Source organism: Gadus morhua, chromosome 22, assembly GCF_902167405.1.
Source record: "Gadus morhua chromosome 22, gadMor3.0, whole genome shotgun sequence".
Taxonomy (NCBI): domain Eukaryota; kingdom Metazoa; phylum Chordata; class Actinopteri; order Gadiformes; family Gadidae; genus Gadus; species Gadus morhua.
In genome coordinates, this window is record NC_044069.1 from 23,269,026 (window position 1) to 23,289,341 (window position 20,316).

The 20,316-nt window shown below is 43.5% G+C and overlaps 2 protein-coding genes across 11 annotated transcripts; both read left to right on the forward strand.

Moving 5' to 3' along the window:
- Positions 1–270: 270 nt before the first annotated feature.
- On the forward strand, positions 271–11,503 carry azin1b (antizyme inhibitor 1b). Of its 3 annotated transcripts, none has more exons than XM_030347038.1 (11): positions 271–577; positions 1,252–1,394; positions 1,799–1,998; positions 2,607–2,780; positions 6,662–6,834; positions 7,206–7,431; positions 7,583–7,657; positions 8,092–8,257; positions 8,473–8,585; positions 9,103–9,320; positions 10,070–11,503. In XM_030347038.1, the coding sequence occupies exons 3-11, from the start codon at positions 1,897–1,899 to the stop codon at positions 10,170–10,172; spliced, it is 1,350 nt and encodes a 449-aa protein (XP_030202898.1). In that variant the 5' UTR covers positions 271–577; positions 1,252–1,394; positions 1,799–1,896; the 3' UTR covers positions 10,173–11,503. The 3 variants fall into 3 exon arrangements, with proteins under 3 accessions (XP_030202898.1, XP_030202900.1, XP_030202899.1); XM_030347040.1 differs by having other exon boundaries at positions 7,206–7,419; XM_030347039.1 differs by having other exon boundaries at positions 1,877–1,998.
- Positions 11,504–12,209: 706 nt separating this feature from the next.
- adnp2b (ADNP homeobox 2b) lies at positions 12,210–20,251 on the forward strand. Of its 8 annotated transcripts, none has more exons than XM_030347031.1 (6): positions 12,210–12,302; positions 12,609–12,724; positions 13,648–13,796; positions 14,318–14,454; positions 14,890–14,991; positions 16,733–20,251. In XM_030347031.1, the coding sequence occupies exons 4-6, from the start codon at positions 14,347–14,349 to the stop codon at positions 19,418–19,420; spliced, it is 2,898 nt and encodes a 965-aa protein (XP_030202891.1). In that variant the 5' UTR covers positions 12,210–12,302; positions 12,609–12,724; positions 13,648–13,796; positions 14,318–14,346; the 3' UTR covers positions 19,421–20,251. The 8 variants fall into 8 exon arrangements, with proteins under 8 accessions (XP_030202891.1, XP_030202894.1, XP_030202895.1 ...); XM_030347034.1 differs by having other exon boundaries at positions 13,648–13,749; XM_030347035.1 differs by having other exon boundaries at positions 13,648–13,689.
- The last annotated feature ends 65 nt before the right edge of the window (positions 20,252–20,316 follow it).

Below are 20,316 nucleotides of genomic sequence, written 5' to 3' on the forward strand. Positions count from 1 at the left end.
CATGGATGAAATACGCTAGTTAAAAGTAAATTATCTATTATAGTGAGTAAGTCAGTAAGTTTTCACAAGAATACAGTATTATCTGTATTTGCCTACTTCCAATAGCGAGTTTTAAATCACACTTAAACAGTGTTCTTCGTGAGAGATTTTATTGACGGTCAATAATGCGAAGTTCACACTTACGTCACCTTAAACAAATCTAATCATAGTCCATGTGTCAATCGGAAATGCATATTTGGTGTTTGCTCAGAGACTATGAACACAATTGGCTGGACTTGGAAAGGATGTCCCTCCTCCGACTCGACAAACACGCCCACTTTCCCTAGCTGCATTGGCTGGACTCGACGAGGAAGTCCCGCCCCCGACCCGGTGAACAACCCCACTTCCCCTAGCTTATTCCCGTAGACTCCGCCCACTAGCCAGAGAAAGCACACCGCCCGACGACCGCTCGCCCCTCGTCGAACCATATGGCAAATTTAGGCCTTTTTCTTTCTTTTATTGTGGCCCCCACTACCGTTTAAAAATTCCGCCGAAAAAGAGAAGACGATTTTCCAAATCATTGTGGCCGTTATCTCACGTAAGTACATCTTATCTCGATGAACTGTGGTGTGTGGTGCTGTGGTGAAACATGGCGGGTTATCCTTCGCCACTCTGACAGGCCGATACATTGTAGCCACGATACATTGTATCAGGCCTTATTTGGGCAAGGAGGGACGTCGTTGTTTTGATCCACTTTTCATTCCACTCGATAGCCGAGTCATTATTATTGGTTACACTGTGCGATCGGTTATTAAATAGTATTTAGATAATAAAGTGAGCTAGAGGAGTTCTCAGGCGAGAGCGCCGCTAGTGTTCCCAGTCGTCTGTGGACCCTGTCATCTTCTGTCATCTTCCATCAACAACAACACCATGGGTTATATATCTCCAACCAGTGAGTTATTTGTAACTGATAATTCATGGCATTTGTATAAATCTTAAAATCTTTCAACATCAATATAAGCTATTCGTTGTTATGGTCAGGTAATCATAACAGGCAGTATTAAGATGAGTTCACTGAGGACTTATCGAAAGTGGCTTGGACCAAAACCTATTCACATAACGTCACTTATCAATCTCACTGAACGAAACTATAATCAGATGGTGTATAGTGTGTTTGTAATTCCATGAATGAGAATCGTTATCAAAGTATTCCATCACGTTTCTCTTTTGATATGCCTTCGATACAAATATATGTGTCTGTTTGGTGTGCAGGGCTCCCCTGTCTCTGCACAGGTGTATCACCGCTACCCAGAAGGGCTAGGGGCGGCTCTCTACCGGGAGCACTTTGACTTCAACGCTGAGCCGCCTTGGGACCCTAGCTGATAGTGGGACAAGTCCTCTCCTGACTTGTCCATGTAAGTCAATTTTCTTATGCACAACTACCCTTTCCAAGCTATCAAGTAATGTCAAAGGTGTTTTTCATCGCCCGAAAGCAGTGTTGCCAGATTGGGCGGGAAATCTGACCCAATCTGGCAAAACTGCCCGCAAGACTCATCTCTGTCAGACTGTTATTGTTTGTTCTCAGAAAACGTGTAGCTTTTCTGAACAGCTGAGTGATAAGTCATTAAGACCTCTTAATTAGACCTAAAGACCCTAACCCTAGACCTAAAACGTTATACTTATATCTTGGTAAGACTTAATAATAATAAATAATAAGTTAATTGTCCAATTCATTCAAGTTTATTGCAATAACATAAAAGCTAATTTGAAGACTTTTTGATTTTAAGTGACCGTTCTCGTCTCCCCTGTCTCTCTGCAGTTTGTTGCATACCGGCAGGACCCCCTTGGCTCAGTCGTGACCTTCTCTATTCGCCTCACTCTTCTTTATGATTGTCAGCTAAGCGGAAAACGGTTAAGATGAAAGGACTTTGTGAGGAGCCGTGCTATGTCATCGAGCTCCTGGAGGACGGAGTGACCATTGACGATGTCATCGATGGATACATCTCCGAACACGCTCTGGTCAGTTTCACGTTGCGAGAAGAAAACCTTAAGAAACTTGTCGATTTGTCTTAACTGGTAAAGGTTTACTTCAAGGTTGTATTTAAAATAGCACTGCTTATACTATCAAGTCAGTCGATGTTACTAGAGACACACACCAATCCTCTTGAGCAATTATCTTTCTCCATTGAATCTAATGGGATTTCCCATGTGTCAGGACCATAATCCTAAACCAACGGTATTACTTTACTACCGGCCTATGTAAACCAGCTGGTTGTGCTCCAGCGAGAGGTGGCTTGCGGTCGTCTCTGTTCTCTAACTTGAGGTTCCCCTCCATTTTCCGGGCGACAGTAGCTTAGGAGGTAGAGCGAGTTGACTGGTAACCTGAAGGTTGCTAGTTGGATCCCCGGCTCCTCCTGAGTGTCGAGGTCTCCTCACCCTGGCTGCTCCCGATGAGCTGGCTGTCCCTCTTCATGTTCGACTCCGCCCTTGGTGTGTGAATCTGTGAATTAATGGTTGTTAGTCGCTTTGGTTAAAAGCGTCAGCAAAATCCCCTAAATGTAAATGCCCGAGCGACAGGTTGCCTGCTGTCGTCTCTGTTCTCTAACATTCCCAGACCGTGTCCCCAGGTGGAGAGGAGTGCCTTTGTGGTGGGCGACTTGGGGGCCCTGATGCGGCAGCATGTGCGCTGGCAGGTTCTGGCACCAAATCTTCAACCCTACTACCCTGTCAAGTGCAACAGCAGCCCGGCCATCATCGAGTTGCTGGCCTCCCTGGGCCTCGGCTTCGTCTGCACCAACAAGGTGGGTCTCTCATCCACTGCGATGGTGGTTGCACTGCTGCTATGTGAATGTCTAATCCAGTGTTGGATAAGTGTATTAAAGATTTAAACACCAGCATCATGGGGGGATGAAAGGCGTTTTGTTTGTGCGCTACGTGAGCCATCACTACGTGAGCCATCACTCGTTCATAACTTGGTTACCTGATTAACTGATACCACTTTGCAAGCTGTCAAGTTATGTAAAAGGTCACCCGCATGCAGTGTTGCCAGATTGGGTGGGATATCTGGCCCAATATGGCAGCAATGCCCACAAGGCTAATCTCTGTTATCGTTTTTTGTTAGAAAATGTGTAGCTTTGACCTCTTAATTGGGTCTTAATAAGACCTCAACTTAATAATTGGTCTTAAAGGAGCATTTCACCGGTGGAGGCATGAATATGTATTGAAATTGGGTCCTATATGTAGTCGAATAATAAAATAAAATTCTAATTTGGTGCAGTCTTGACCAAGAAAAGGCAGAAAGTGACTTTTTGGCGCTTGTGGATTGAATACAACAACTCCCACCATGCACAGCTTCGCTGGCGGCCACTCCCGCTGATCATCTCCGCCTATCGGACACCTCCTTGTTCCATCTACTAATGGAACAAATCAGCGTGGAGCTTGACCCGACGTCACTGGCAGAGAGTAGTGACGCTTGCACAGAAGCATACGGCCGACATCTTTCTTTATTCTGGGTGGAAATAGTAACATAGTTAGGCAATTAAATGCGTTTATGTAAACATTTTTAACGAGAAATGTGCATTTTAATTTCATAATGTTCGCTCCTTGAATGTGAAGGATGTTTGGTTTGATAGTTATGACGAAGAGGGAACGCTCCATTCACTTGCATGGACAGCGTCTCTGGTTGCTAAGCAACCTCAACGTCTTGGCGGACTATCTGCTGATCAACACTACGAATGCTGGAAACACACCAGACACACCATGTGAAGTTATTTAACCCGATTATTGTTATTTATTTAATCTATTTAATCTAACCCGATCTAAACTCTATCATGCACCCAAATACGGCGGCGTTTGGGTTTCCTACCTCGGACTCCTAAATCCAGCGCAGCCACAGGCGCGTTGGCGCGTTGAACCATTTTTGTGACACACAATGATCAAGCTTCAAGTTAGGCACGTTACACGCGTTTGGTGTGGCCGTAGCCCGTGTCCACCAAAAGCGTTTATTTATGCGGTTTCACCCAAAAAATCGGCTTCGTGTGGACGGGGCCAAGAAGGCGAACACACGTCACCAAGACGGGGAGACAGCGCCAGGCGTTTTTTGCGCCACTATCTGCCAATGGATCGTGGATGCCTGGGCTGATATAACAGTCTCAACTGTGGTCTAAGCTTTCACGAAGGCAGGAATAATCACTGAACTGCCAGGCAACAGCAGCGACACTGACTCGGATAATGACGAGAGGGATCCGGGCATGTTGGATGCCGTACTCGCCCAACTGTTCAATTCGGACACACAAGAATTCGAGGGATTCGTAGACGGGGAATGAACTGAAAAAGTGAGCTTATTGTTAAGAGATATTGATATTGATCAGATATTGATGAGATATTGTTAATATGCACATTAACGTTTGAACATCGTTACCATGGGAGTGACTGGAGTTGTCAGAACGCTTAATAAAGTTTGACTTTATCTGACTGTTTTGTGGACATTCCCTTTAGCACAGCTCGGTCTAGTCGATGCATAACGCAACCCCAGTCAAACGTTTGACTGCAGTATCTTCTATTCTATGCGCCTTTATAATCCGGTGCGCCCTATACATGAAAACAGTTCTAAAATAGGGCATTCATTAAAGGTGCGCCTTATAATCCGGTGTGCCTTATAGTGCGGAAAATACGGTAGTCCTCATTTGTATTTCTTTCGAAATGGTGAACTTCTATGTCAGATCCAGTACCCTCCGCCAATGTACTTCAGTTTTATCAACAGCCTCTGTTATCTTAGCTTCAGACGCTGTGGATGTTAGTTTCTGCTGGTGAAGTCCCACCCACTGGCACTGCTCTAATAGGTCTGTAGCGTCAGTGGGTCCCACCCCCTAGAGGGGGGTTGGACTAGTGGTTGTAGTCTTACGAGAATCATCCCCTCTTACACTTCCTGTTTTCTTGTACGCAAAAATCGTCATATTGCGTCATTAAAAACAGGAAGTGTTGGAGATCTCAGAGCTGCAAACTTGTCGCTTTTCGGCGACAATCGCCGTTTTCTTGGTCAATTTGGTCATTCACGTGAATCGTGTCGAACCGGAGAGTTTTGTTTTGGGGGGGGGGGGGGTCCAGAATAATAGAAAAATTATTGGATCGTTCTTATAATTGACATTTCTCTGGGCCAATCGGAATCTCAGCACTTGCTTCAGAATCTTTCTTATAATTGACATTTCTCTGGGCCAATCGGAATCTTGAAGCACACAGCGCCAACTGAGCTCGCCATTGGATGAGACGGTCGCCTACCGCTCATGCGCGCCAAACAACTCAAGAGAGCTTGCGAAACCCTCGTCCAGAGGGGTGTTCCACGAACGGAGGTTTAACAAACACTGAGTTAACGCTGAACTCTAGGTTGATTTACCCTGTGCCGACTAACCCAGAGTTTTCGGTTCCACAGCAGCGGTTATGCATTAGTTCAATCAACTCGGGGTTGGTTATCACAGGGTTGTGCGCGTCACCGCCAAACCTAAAAAGACGTGATGTATGGATCATGGAAACCCTGTTCGAAATGGCGAAACGGGCCGCTTATTTCAATGAAATGGAACTTCAGGTTCTCCTGGAGAGCTATGACGAGGAGAAGGACATTATCACAAGAAAAGGGAACGCTAAAGCCTCTGCAACCCGGAGAACCAAAGCCTGGCAGCGGATCGCTGACCGCGTAAATGCGTTAGTTACACCTCAAAAGCATGATCCTTAATATTTGAGCCATGAATATATAAATATCCCAGTTAAGCATTCTTAAAGATCCTACCACATAACCCCTTTCTTCTAAAGAAATATGTACTCCGATGGCTTCCAAGCGGTCAGCGGATCAAGTATAGAAATGAAGTATAAAAAACATAAAAACTGGTAAGCTTTTGCCACCATCGTATTGGTAAAAATTTAAATTAGCCATTTTTTTAAGCAAATCGTGAATAGGCCGACAGTCGGCAGACTGGATCTGGCCCTCAAATTGTCTTGACCCCATTGGAGGAGCTGTTAATAAACATAAATTCAGGGCGCCCTGGCATGGAGGTGGTACCTGGAGGTACCTACCTCCTCAGAGAGTCAGGGGCCATACCCCACTGGTTGAATGTAGGTTTTTGTGTTTTCTTGTATTTTAGATTTTTTTTGCCTTCGAAGTAACACATGCAAACCATGTGCTTGCCACAGCGCATACTATTCCAAATGTTTCTTTTTTTGGTAACTGGGTAGAAAACCTAAAAGTGACAATTCATCAACTTCACAGAATAATAATTATTTTTTGTCTCTAAAAATGGTGACAGTTGTAAATAAAATATTTTTTATAAGCCTTAAGGATGTTTTGACATTGATTTTTGATAAAGAGTTTTGTTAAGTCACGCTTAGAGTAGTGTCATTTGTATATTACAATAAAAAAAAAATCCCCCCGTGACACTGTCACCTTTTTTCCTCTGAGGAGTTTGCAGGTCTGAGATCTATACGGATCTCTCCAGTCTCTCCAGAAAATAAGGGAATGATGCTAGACCATTCAAAAATATGCGGGGGGTTCTAAAAATACAAAGCTTATGTGAAATGGGTGAAGTTGCCCTTTAATAAGACCGTAATAATGTAACGCTAAAGGTACTTTGTTTTGCATGTTTATGTAAGGCTGTCAGATTGGTTCCTAATCACAATATCTTCTCTCTTTTAGGCTGAGCTGAGCCTGGTGCTGGAGCAAGGCGTACCCCCGGAGAACGTCATCCTATCTGGGGTCTGCAAGCAGCTGGCCCACATCAAGTATGCCGCAAAGAACAACGTGTGCCACCTTGTTTGTGACAACCAGGCGGAGCTCTGCAAGATCGCCCGGGCACACAGCAAGGCAAAGTAGGTGGAAATTAATAGTTTCATAATATCACAGCTGCTATTTCTTATCTTTAATATGTATGGTTTCATCGTGTTGGGCTTATTCATTTTCAATTCTACTAGTTCACAATAAGATTGGAACCAATGATAACAGTTCACTCGGATTCTCCAAGGTTCTGTCATGCATTCTGACATTGGATTATATTTGACTTTGGCATAAACAGTCAATGTAGGACTTTGACTCTTTGAAGGACATGCTTTCGTGATGGCAGTAGTTATGGAACTTCTTGTGTTCCAACACTTTCACTGAGTTAACCAGTTACTCAGTTCTCTATACGGACGTTAATGTTTTGATGGCTGTGTCACCCTGAATGTGTTTCTGTCTTTTCCAGGTTGTTGCTGCAGCTCACCACTGAGGCTCATGCGGCCGAGACCAGCGTGGCCTTCGGCTGCTCCCTGAAGAGCTGCCGGTACCTCCTGGAGTTAGCCCGGGAGCTGGGGTTGGATGTTGTGGGGGTGACCTTTCACATTCCCCCTTCCTGCCCGGACCTACAGCAGGCCTACCACCATGCCCTCTCGGATGCCCGCTGCGTCTTCGACATGGGGGTGAGTGTGAGCGTGAGTGTGAATAACTAATTCTGTTAAGGGCTGTTCCAGGCATTCATTAAGCTAAGGGTTCAAGTTGTGCTCTCTGATGTTACTGTTAAACATTGAACCTTAGGAAAAACATTTTGTTGATGAAAGTTGTTATTTTGTGATGTGTGTTCAGGCCGAGCTCGGCTTCAGCATGAACATCTTGGACATCGGTGGTGGAATCACAGGTTCAGACTTTCAACTCCAGCAGGTAAACATTAGCCCTCAGGTGTACAAAACAACATGTAAAAAAACATCTGCCCCTTTTTAAATGACTGGACCAAACATTGACTGTGTTTGACCCCTGTAAATCTGTACAGTAAAGTTAAATGGACTGCATTTAAGCTGCGCTTTACTCAAAGCTCTTTACAATATTGTCTAATATTCATCCACACATTCACACACCGACGGCGGTGTCTTCACGCAAGGCGACAGCCACCTCGTCAGTAGCTGTCAGGGTGAGCTGTCGACACTCAGCTAGTAGGAGCCGGGGATCGAACTAGCAACCTTCAGTTTACCAGCCAACCCGCTCTACCACCTGAGCCACATGCCGCCCATGTGCAAGTTGCCAGTCAAGTCAGGTTGCCGAGGAATGTTGTGAAGGCTCTGCTTCCTCTGGCTAAGTCTCTGTGTTTTGGTCTTTAGGTTGAGTGTGCGGTCAGTCCACTGTTGGATGCCTATTTCCCTCCGTTGTCTGGGGTGCAGGTGTTGGCCCAGCCAGGCACCTTCTATGTGGCCTCTGTTTTCAGTTTGGCTGTCAACGTGATTGGCAAGAAGGTCCTGAACCAACAGTGGGGCAGTCTGGCCCAGGGTAAGTCGTTTTGATGTCTTGTTTAACTGCTTCCCTTTATGGTTCCTGTGGAATTACTTTGCGAAATTTTCGAAAAAAATGACCACATGGAACTTGTGGTTAATTTTTCTTCATTTGGAAGTACGTGGCTATTCTGTCAAAGAGCCGCCAACCTTCAACATTTGCCATCTACTTCAGAACAGCCCAACAGAATGCCCGATGTATTGTGCCCGCAGGGGAGCTGAGTGCCACAGACACAGAGTTCCAGTACTACATCAACGAGGGCGTGTACGGCTCGTTCCGCCGCAAGCTGCTAGGAAATACTATCCCTGCCCCGTCTGTTCACAAGGTCAGTTGGCCACAGGTGACCTCCGCAAGTCCCAACAGAGCGGAAGGAAAGGCTTTGTAGTCAAAGCATTGATACAGGCCGGTATTATATACAGCTGAATGGTTGGGGTGACAACTAAATTGTCATCAAGACCTTTCGTGGCTGTAAAAAATGGATAACTACACATGCACTGGCTGACAGTCCCAGCGCCCCCTCTGTAAACAATTGTTACTGCACCAAGGCCATGGCCAGTGGGAGACTGAATAGAAAAAGTCAGCAACAATGCTTATTTTCCCGATGTGTTTAATGAAGAAAACCCAAATGAACAAAAAACATTAATGGAAAATATTACGAAATCACGAAGTGACACCATTTTTTATGTAATAACCAGCCATAATACTTGATTTACTGAACAATAGTTATAGTGAATTTATTTTTTCTTTACCCCTTTTCATGGGTAAAATCCCGGTAGCTGGGTTTTTATTAGCACTGGTAAAGGGATGGATGTTCACCACATGTGTCTCCTCGCCCTGTGTAGCATGCTCTCTGCACTGAGGAGCTGGTGTATCCCAGCAGCCTGTGGGGGCCGTCCCTGGACCAACTGGACGAGGTGGTGGAGCACTGTCTGCTGCCTGAGCTCAGTCTCGGGGACTGGCTGCTCTTCCCAAACATGGGAGCCAACGGGCTGGAGGAGCTCACCTGCCTGCCCAGTGAGCCCCAGATGCCTGTCTACTATGCTATATACACTGCAGACTGGTAAGCATGCAATAAGCAGTTGGTTTGTCAGGTTTCACCCTGAACACATTCTTTCGCCGCTCAGGGAGCATCGGGAAGAGTCAAATCAATAAAGTTAAAGAAGATTTGGGTATATGGTCTCATAGAGTTGGAGAAATGCAAATAGGAATTTAATGTTTACTAGAGATGCGTCGATTGATCGTACACGATGATCGGTAGATATTGGCTAAAAATAGCTTGATTGGAGAACCCCAAAGGCGCCGTTCTCGTTACTCGCTCAACCTTTTTTTACCCCTGCATGCGGCACTCGCACATCAAAGCGGAACTTGCCAGTGGCTGCATGAGTTCTCCCGTCTTCAACATTGTGCTACACTGTCAGGATTTCATGCATTCGCTATAAGATGGCGAAGGAGGCCGTTTTACGTTCAGTGCCATTTACTGAGAACTTGCATAACTTGCGTGATTTACCCAACATACGTATGCGTGCAGGCACATTTCAGTACCGTATCTACAGCAGTATGTGCGCAGGCACACTTCAGTACCGTATTTAACAGTCACATTCTGCGGAGGCTTTTTTGAACGCATTTAGCGGTAAGAGTCATTGGGGATCCAAAGAGTGTAGGTGGCGCTTGCCACCTATCCAGATTATAGATAAGTGATACAGAAGATTCCCATTTCCTTGCCACTCTGTGATCGACAAACGACAGATGATGAGGTGATGATGAGCTCTATTGTTTACCTGTATGCCATGTTGTTTACCGTACCTGCAGGTGCGGGATGCAGGAGGCTGGTGTGGCACTAGACGGCACAATGAAGAGCTTCTCCCTGATCAACCACAGTGCGGTGTTCAATCATCCGTCCAAGTCCATCTGAATCCGATATGTGACACAGAGCCCATTAACCCTTTCTGCGGTCCGAAAGGGACAGGGTCTGACATCGAGGGAAAGCTAAATTTGGTCAACATTCCATCCGTCTTGGAAAATAGATTATTTTTGTTTTACCAGCAAATCAAGGCTTCTTTCATTCAATATTTTTTAATATTGAAAACAGGAAATGCGTGGTAAATTCCTACCTCAGTACTCCTGGATTCTCCTCGGACAATTACGTCCTTATTTCAACCCCCCCCCCCACTCCCCTCCCTTACACGTCTCTCTCACGACAGTTCAACAATCTGCCCGAAAACACCATTATGCAACAAAATGGACGACTCTGTGGCGATCGACCCCTGCCACTTTGGGAGGGGGTTTATTTCCGTAATTTAAAAACGTTTACATAATTGTACTATTGATTTTTAAATCTTTCCGTATTACCTGTCGTGTAAATTGCTTTGTTCAACACATAGATTTTGTAACATGATTTTCGAAAGATATCAAAATAGATATATAATTCTGAATTCTATGTGTAGGACCCCAACTAGCATAGTTTTAAAGGCATAACATTGTAATATTTTAATCTCAATTGTGATTCACTTTTATTTAATTTATTGCTCTAAAAAACACTGTTGGGGCTAATTGAAGTAACTTTATGTATCTGTTAACATGCTGTGACCCATCAAAACAGTATTTGCCTGTTTATATATTTATGTATTTCTAATGCTTCATAGTTTGTGTGCAATTTCAATTGTTGGGGAGTGGGGAGAGTTGTACAACTGTGATCTTAACTTGAATATAACAAGCCACACTAGAGAGTATATGGAGTATACTTCAGAGAGCCCCTTTGTCAAAAGTACATTAAAGGTTAACTTTTAAGACATTCAAATCATCAAATGTGCCACTGCATTTGAAATAACACCATGTTGTCCATATTGCACTAAAGACATTTTAATGTTCAAAAGAAAGAACAAAAATACAAACCTTGAACTTATGATGTTAAAGTTTCTGTCCAGTGATGGATTTTTTTACACACCAGAAGCGCAATACCAATAATGTAAAAATAAATGCCAGGCATAGCTTAATTATTACAGCAGTACTCCTTAATGCTTCTCTGAAGCAAGGTATTTGAGAGATGTCACTTGGAGTCTCTTGAAGCTGTTTGTTAAAGTTGACCTGGATGAACTCCAGTTCCAAACTAATAAAATCCTGTCCCGAGTGTATTTCAAACAAGTAATGTATTGTTACTTGTTGTCTCTGGCGCTAATGGACCATAGCGTGTTTTAATTGTAGGTTGTGCTTAAAGTAATAAAAGTGAATATTTAATACATCTGATTGAAATTGTTGCTTTGTTCCAGTCCCTACAACAATTGCAGTCCCAAGATAATTGTGGTACCATTGGTTAACCACCAACGTGTACTCGTTTACCTCTCTTTTTTAAAATTATGGTAATTTTGAGGACTGATGAAAATGTCTACCAATATTCTCTTCTAGAAAAGAAAAAAACATTAATTTAAACATTTTTTCTAACAAAAGTTTTTCTGTCTTCAATTTATAGTAGCAAGAGATGGCATAGAATGCAAGTAAATTGTGTGAAATAGCAAAATTGTCAAGATGAAAAACATGAGCAATAAAAATGAGTGGATGATGGGGCTTTATCGTTGTTAAATTTAATATTTCTTATAATTAAACTTTTAGAAGCCATTTTCACAAAAATAACGCTACCGAGCCGTCCGAAGAAAATGGCCTAATCTCAAAATCACGAGATTTTCTTTAGCTCCTCCCATTTAGCTCACTTTTATGACAGCTCATTGGCTATCCGTGAGATTATCACGTGACATTCTGCAGTCACAACTATACGCAAGCATGGCGAGTCTACATTGAAATAAACCGTTTAATGAGACATGCGCGTTCTGATTTAACCCACGTAACGATTTTAATACAGAGTTAATTTAAAATTACTTTTATTCCGAAACGTAAAATAAATTCCACATTATGAGTTTCGACTAAATCTCATTGGTCGGTTGGATGCGATATGCAAATCCCTCCTAAAACGTCAGATCCTAAACTAGACCGCCATTTTTTCTTCAACAGGAAGGCGACAAAGCGGAATCACATTTATTTTCGTTCGCAGGTTGGTAAACTTACTATTCTATGCATCCACACATCTTTCATTATTGGTGCATTTAGAGGAAATCATTGGTCACCATTTATGCTGGTCGCCGTGTGTGTATATCGAGTGGCGGCTGAAAACCAGTGTGGGTACTGGGGAGCCCTCTGCTGCGGAGTCACAAGATTCCCAGTGTAACCAGTACTGACCCATCCTCTGGTTTAATGTAACCAGTACTGACCCATCCTCTGGTTTAATGTAACCAGTACTGACCCATCCTCTGGTTTAATGTAACCAGTACTGACCCATCCTCTGGTTTAATGTGACCAGTACTGACCCATCCTGTGATCACCATGTAACCAGTACCGACCCATCCTCTGGTTTATTGAAACCAGTACCAACCCATCCTCTGGTTTATTGTAGCCAGTACCAACCCATCCTCTGGGGTAAGGGCTGGTTAAGCATCTGACATATAATTTGGTTATCAGTAAGTTATGCATCGCGAGTATATACATTTTGTCATAGCATGATAATGTTACTGGATGTTACTTCTGACATCACCATATATACACACCCAATACATAAACACCATCAGATAGGTTTGATTCAATAACAACTCGTTAGCCCAAATACGTTTGCATCAGGATACATGTGATGTGCACAAAGTGGCTGTAGTCATACAATGGTTGGTCATAATATAGGTCATTTAATGTCACAACTCAAAGGCAAAGGACATGTGCTTTGTTCACTTTCCAGATAGGCTAAAACGAATATTAACTGCAGATGTGCTGCATGAAAAAAATGTGTATTTATGCATTGATTATGTTTGTCATATTGTTGATGATGAATACAGGTTGAGTGTACAGTTTTTTTTTTAAGCGCCCTGGTCTTTAGCAGGCATTTGATTTGTGCAAAATCTTCTCTTGTAATTTACGCTAAACAACCATCCAATTTCCATGTACAAGCGGACATTAATCTCAGATTAAAAAACATTGTGGATTCGTTAACAAACAATGCATATCCAAGCAAAACCTTATCATATTAGAATGTGATTTAATGAGGGGGGGTTAGTGAGGGGCTTTATGTGTTTATTTATTTAGATTATTAATAAATGATTGCGGGAATATTTATCCAGCAAACATGACATCATAATTGTATTTTGGCGAACACAGTGTGTCAAAGTAAGGCTGTCTTTTTGCTTTAGAACCTTGTTCTTAAAGACCTGCAGGTGTATATGAGATGAAAGAGTCTAGTCGTTCAAGTTCATCACTAGCAAGGTGGCCACTAAAAAAGTCAAAGATGGTCCAACTAAGAAGATCTTCCTCTACATCCAAAATGACAAACCTCTATCTTTCCCACTCCTCTTCAGACTCCATTGAAGACTGGCTCTCTCTTGACTGGGCCTAGACAAGTGGGTTTCACACCGTGGTTTGCGCAACAAATAAGTGGATTGAATCAGAATTCCTCTCCCGTAGGTCCTGGATCCAATGTGGTCGTCCACATCTATCTGATTTACGGGTAGAGTCTAATGCTGATCTCTATGCTCTAAAAATCTATCACTGAATACCACCAGAATTGTTGATTTGAATGTTTTGTTTCATACAGCTCAGAGTAGGGTCATTTTTTTAAAATCTGCTCGTTAGTGACAGCATTTTTTAATAGCTGCTGCTGCTATTATTTTTACAGGAGCCATGCCTGGAGGGTTCAACGCCTTATATGTGTTCCTTCTCCCTACTGAGTTCTTCTTGTCCTCAGGGGCTTAGTGTTGGGGTATTGCCTAATATGGGCCTATAGATTAATGTCTAGCCTGTTGCAATATTTACACAGGCTACCAGGATTAACGGGGCCAATTACAATATCCACAATAGATGTACAATTCTGAAATGAATATGTATTGCAACACTAGAATGTCCTTGTTGCGTCACTGAAAATAAATGTTATACATTATTTGTAGGGTATTTCAATTTGATACTTTTCTGATTCGCTCTTCTATGAAGCAGTCACTGAAACATTTTATGCTCTATGTATTTATGAAACAGGCAAATGAGTTGACTTCCACGGAAAAATTATGTATCAACTCCCAGTGGAAAATATTGAGAAGATCCGCAAGTCACGGAGGAAAGTGAAGAACATTCTGAGTGAACTGGGCCTTGAGGACTGCCAGAAGCTTCTCAAGGTAGGCTCCCCATGCAGCACATATGCAAGCTAAACAGTTCCCCTCAAAATTGGCATACTAGTTGCTTGTATTACATTAGAATTTAAATTATTTATTATTTCCATACAAACGTTTTTTATTATTCCATACATCCTGTATGGATAATGTGTGATCCACATGCTAATTCTTAACCAAAGAAGCAGAGCGCTTTCTAAAAAGGTTGTTTTGTTTCATTCATCCTAATGATCCAGACAACCAGTCTGTTGACCTTCTGATTTCCTATGTGATTGGAAGATGCACTGAAGTTGTCCAAAGCATTTTCTCTCAGACCTAAGAAATTCTAACTCCAAATGTTCTATTTTATTAATAAACGCTTGGAAATTAGATTTCCACAGATTGTGTGGCATAAATCAGGAGAAAAGAGCATTAAAAAAGGTGTTTGACCCCATTGAACAGGATCTCCGTGAAAAGTCTGAGGAGAACTTGGAGGACGAAGAGGCCTTTGAGAACACGGAATGGGAAGATTTCACGGAGGAGGACACTTACACAAAGAAAAAGGTAAATGTGGCTTTGATCACTCACCTGGGGTCTCATTTATAACCGTTGCGTACGCACAAAATGGGGCTGAAATTGGCGTACGTGACTTTCCACGCCAAGGTTGTGATCTATAAAAAACCAACTTGACGGGAAAATGTGCTCAGCCCTAAGCAAACTCTGACCCATGCGTACGCATGGTTTGGAGGAAAAGGAGAATTGGCGACACAGATGGTGTGGTGGTGAACTGAAGTCAGACCGAAGAATTGTAGAGTGAGAAGAACGATTATGTTTATCATCGCCCTTCATACATTTAATTTCAACCCGTATCATGCGTTAAATCCTAATCAGAATAATTTAAATCTACTGCGTTATTTCTCAGTAATTACTCCAGAAACATCTCCTTAGAATACAAATAAAAAATAATTCTCTATATTTAATCCCGTCACTCCATACTGTCCACTGACGGCGCGACTGCATGGAATAAAGCATCAGTCCAACATGTGTCAATAACATAATATTTTTATGTGACACTGTAAACACATAATCAAATGTCAATTAAATCCCAAGTGTGGAAAACCAAACCACACTCCTCATCACAAACGTTGTCCGTTACTCTTGATGCTTTTCATGACAAATCACGCATTAAAAAGGGGTTATGTTCAAGAACATTTTACGTGGGTGATTACAAACTGATTATCCAAGGTGTTCTCGGTCAGTCTTATTACCGTAACCCTATAAATACAGAGGTCTGCGCCGTGGTAATGCTGCACTATATGGCACTTCTGGCGGACCATGCAAATGGCAGGATTCGGAGGGAGAGGGTATTTAGGGACCATAACACTAGGCTACATAAAAATATGTAACTCTATGTCAGACCACTTCTTTTTTAATTCTGGGACTGTGCCCTCCGTGCTACTGACAGAGTTCACTGCTGTAGCAACATGTTGCCACTCACTCTGCTTTTTGTTGTTGGCGATCCCAATCCCGTGACCGACGAACAAAACTACCTTTCGGGCCTCCATCTCACCCACAAGTGTCTCCACTTCAACCTCCGTGAAATTTCGCTTTTTTGCTTTTCTCAGTACTTCTGCCATTGTTTCCGACAAGACATAATACTTGCATCTGAGTCTGTTTTATATGCAGATCGAATTCATGAGGTCATTTGCATTGACCATTTATGGTTAAAAAGGGGCGTGTACAGGGCGGAACGTGAAGCTGATTCAGCCGCGCACACTTGTAGGCACTCTGTGATTTATAAAGCAAAGACTGAGTACGGTGTGCGTACGCAGGGTTTTATAAATCGGAATATTTTTTGGCGCACGCAAAACTTGGCTTTTGGGCGTACGTACACTTTTAGTAGCGATCCCACGCACAGTTTTATAAATGAGACCCCTGAAAGGCAGAGGATTTAACTAAACCATGTGAACTCACCCACATAAAGACAACTAGACTAAGGAGACAGGACACTGCTGAAGTGGTTACGTGTTTGCTCCACTGCTGGCCTTCAAACCTAGCTGCCAACTGACAAATCTGTAAGGAATAAAACAACACTAACCTACATTTTCTACATCAACTTAGACCTTAAGACAAAAAAATATCACACAAAGAAACACAAACAGAAAAGTATAGGTACCTTTTTGGCGACCAGGAAAGGATTTATTTCTTTATGTGAATTGACAATCCACCATGACTACAGTTAGTATTTTGTCTTGTGAAGGCATTTAATTGTGGTAGTAATTATGTTTTTCTTTTCTTTTTTTAGTGGCCATATCGTTCCCAGATACTGTGCTGTGCATTGTGCAAGTATTCTACAAAAAATATTTTCACCTTCAAGGGCCATGTGTCGCGGTGCCACCACTATGAGTACTCAGCATGTGCCCTGGAGGCTTGCTCCGACTGCCACTACGTCGGCCACGCCAGGGCTCTCAGGAAACACGTGAGGTTCTTCCACACCTCCCCTAGCAGCCTCTCTTCACCCAACACGGCCACCAGAGAATGGCCTCAATCGTCACAGAAGGAGAAGTATCTCTGTCGGAGATGTGGGTACCCGAGCTCTTCCCTCACCGCCATCAAGAAGCACGTCATTCTCCGGCACCTCGAGAGCTTAGCCCAGCAGTTCATCGGCTACAAAATGCAACCATATGGGAAGATCTACATTTGCAAGATATGCAAGTTGAACATGGGAACTCTGGATCAGATGCTTCATCACATGTTGACGGAGCCAGTGCACACCTGGGTCAACTCACAGGTGCAAAAGTTGATCAGTGAAAACAAGAGTTCTATCCAACCGCCTAATGGTACCGGCATGTACTTAACATTCCCAAACATCGCTCCTAAATCTCAGACTCTTAGTAACAGACCTGTACTTGTTCCCAACATTGGCCAACATGGACAGAGAGTGGTAGCCTTGCAACAAGTTCATGGGACTGCTAACGGCACTACATTGATACGCACGCCTGGAACCAACCAGTCCTATCTATCTCCCCAGGCATCAGCTCTAGTTCAGCTAGCCCGTGCTGAGACTAAAGATTTGCTCCCACCTGGGACCTCTGTAGCCCTCCAAGGGTCGACGTCAGCCTCTGTCCAACAGGCACCGCTGTCCCTAGCTCCAGCCCAAGTGCAGTCGCTCCAGAACCTACAAGCCCATCAAATGCTTCTGCCCAAGAGCCACTTGACAGGAACAGTGGGTGTGGCCCAAAAGGAGTCAAAAGACCAAACGACCCCACAGGGTACCATGATGACTTCCCAGTCATTACTCACTCACTTGATTCCCACCGGCAACAGGATAAATGGTTTACCTACATACACGTTTGCGCCACCTAGCATGAACACTCCTCTCAAGCCAGTGGTGTCAGCTAACAACTCACCTCAGCAAACTAAGAAGTGGATCACCTGCCCACATTGCAATGAACTCTTCCCCTCGAATGTCTATGAGATGCACATGGAGATCGCCCACAGGACTAAATCCATCACAGCAAACTGTGAAAGTGTGGCTGTCAGGGCGCCCTTCCTTAAGAAAATGCCAGACAAAACTGTGAAATGCCTCATGTGCAAGATTCTTCTTTCAGAACAGGGTGTCATCCAGCACCTTCTACATGGCCTGAACTGTTTGTACTGCTCAGCTTTGTTCTTCTCGCTCACACAGCTCATCGACCATCTGAAGGAGCAGCACCCAAAAACAACTGCCAACTGTGACTTGCTGAGACGAGAGTACCGGGTGTACACGGACCGTTCAGGGCAAATCATGTTCCCTTACTTTGATATTACCACTACAGCACCGAAGGACCTCCTGGGGGACATGGAGATCAACCTTGTCCTGGTTACCAGTGCTCTGGACCTTATCTTTTTGAAAATGCTGCCCAGTAGCACCCATCCAGACATCTGCCAAGCTTCTGTGAAAATCAGCAGTGCATGCTGCCCCTTCTGCTATGAAAAGTTTCAGAACCCAGCCAAGCACCTTCAGCATTTGAAACAAAAGCACTTTGTGGCACCGACCGTCCATGCTATACTTAAGACTGAGGCCTTCAAGTGTGTATACTGCAATGGAGTGTACACAGGGAAGCTGACGCAGCAGGCTGTAATGCTGCACTTACAGCGGTGCCGTTCTTCACCAAAGAGGGTGCCAGAACCTCTGAGAATCTCTGCCGGAAATCAGGTGCCTGCTGGTGGTATGGCCATGCTTCAGCCTGTACCGACACAGAATGAACTGCCAAAGTTATTCTTGCAGATCCCACAACAGATTCACATGAAGCAAGTGCAAGCATTTACACCTGCCAAACCACAAGCACCTCTGACACCTGCTCCTACCGTCGACACTCCAGAGACTAGTGAAGAGCAGCTCAGCACGAGGCGGCTGGAGGAGGCTTGGAGGCAGGTGGTGGAGACCAACCAGCGGGAGCGAGAACAAATGGCCGAAAAGTGCAAAAGGCGGCGAGAAGAGAAGATGGCGGCACGGATGCTCCCACCGTCTGCGAGCTCAGGCGTGAAGTTATTGTTGGAGCCGACTGTCTTGGAAGTCCAAGTGCCCTGGGAGCGCAAACAGTTCATTTTCCGATACTTTAACGTAAACCCTTACATCACCAAAGGCGAGTCGGAGGAGTTGTGCAAAAGGCTGAACCTCAACAAATCCGAGTTGGGTGCCTATTTTGGGAATAGACGCACAAGGTGCTTGAAGAGCCTCAAGAGAACCACTGCCAAGGTGCTACTGGGTTTCAAGATGACTGAACTGAGGAAGGTCAAGCACAACCTGCTCATCCCCAAAAGTCATCCAGTGAATCCAGTGGAGAAGCTCATAGAGATGGGGCCCCGGACCAGACCCAGAACCTCTGGGCCAGGCACTGACATGGATCGGAGTGATGCAGGTCTACCATCACAAAAAAAGGCAGAATCCAACCTTACCCATGAAACAAAAGCGGCCGTCACTGGCGAGGTAGACGAAATGGAGACCTAAGGAACTGGTTACTTCGCATTTATGTGGGAGCACATGCGGTTTGTTTCCTGACATCTCTGAGTGTGGTGTCTTTGGAGTTGCCTTCTCAGACTCCGATAATAAGGATCGTATATTTAATTGGTTTTAAGTGAAGCGCTGTACTGTTAAGGAAAAATACAGAATAGACCATGTCTATCCGGTATAATGTAGTTAATGTTATGACTATGATACCTTCAGCTTGGCCTGAAGGTAATCTTCATGTGAACTTTGAAAAAATATACTGAAGATGACATTTACATTATGCTTACACCTTCTACAATCACAAATTTATGGTCTTTTTCTTTCTCCCATTAGTGTGTTCTAAACTCTTTGTTCAATATTGTTTGTGTATAAAACCATTCTTACTGCCCTCAGTTACAGCTTTGTTCATCCAATTCACTTTCTCTAATTGAAGCGCAATTAATGTACAGATCGTTACCTTAAAACACAATACTATTACCTAATTCACGTGAGGTAAGCGTCTGTTTTTTTGGCAGACTAGGTAGTTTGCATGTGCTTTTTGTATGATGCGGTCTATAAAAAAAATAAAACAAAATAAGTTTGCCGTTTTGACATTAGCCCAACTTATTTACATACATTTCCATTGTGAAAATGTATCAAGAGATCTGTTAAAGTGTTAACATTGTGTTGCTATTGACTGTCCTGTTGTCTAAAACTGTTAAATAGTGGGTTTTTGTACTGTACCTATTGTATTTTCTATTCCATATATTGATACCATATTGGGGAATGGCAGTGCTTCTGATTGTGTAAGAGGTGGTTCTGTGATGTAATAAAAAGATTTGCATTAAAGCACAAAGGCTTCTTTTATTGTAACGGTATTTTTGTAACCTGTGCATATGGGATCATTTGTTTTGCAA

Coding starts and splice junctions, on each gene's coding strand:
- azin1b (XM_030347038.1), top strand. CDS start 1,897: ATGAAAGGACTTTGTGAGGAGCCGTGCTATGTCATCGAGCTCCTGGAG. Junction 2,781..6,661: donor GCTTCGTCTGCACCAACAAG/GTGGGTCTCTCA, acceptor TCTCTCTTTTAG/GCTGAGCTGAGCCTGGTGCT. Junction 7,658..8,091: donor CAGACTTTCAACTCCAGCAG/GTAAACATTAGC, acceptor TTTGGTCTTTAG/GTTGAGTGTGCGGTCAGTCC.
- adnp2b (XM_030347031.1), top strand. CDS start 14,347: ATGTATCAACTCCCAGTGGAAAATATTGAGAAGATCCGCAAGTCACGG. Junction 14,455..14,889: donor ACTGCCAGAAGCTTCTCAAG/GTAGGCTCCCCA, acceptor CCCATTGAACAG/GATCTCCGTGAAAAGTCTGA. Junction 14,992..16,732: donor ACACTTACACAAAGAAAAAG/GTAAATGTGGCT, acceptor TTCTTTTTTTAG/TGGCCATATCGTTCCCAGAT.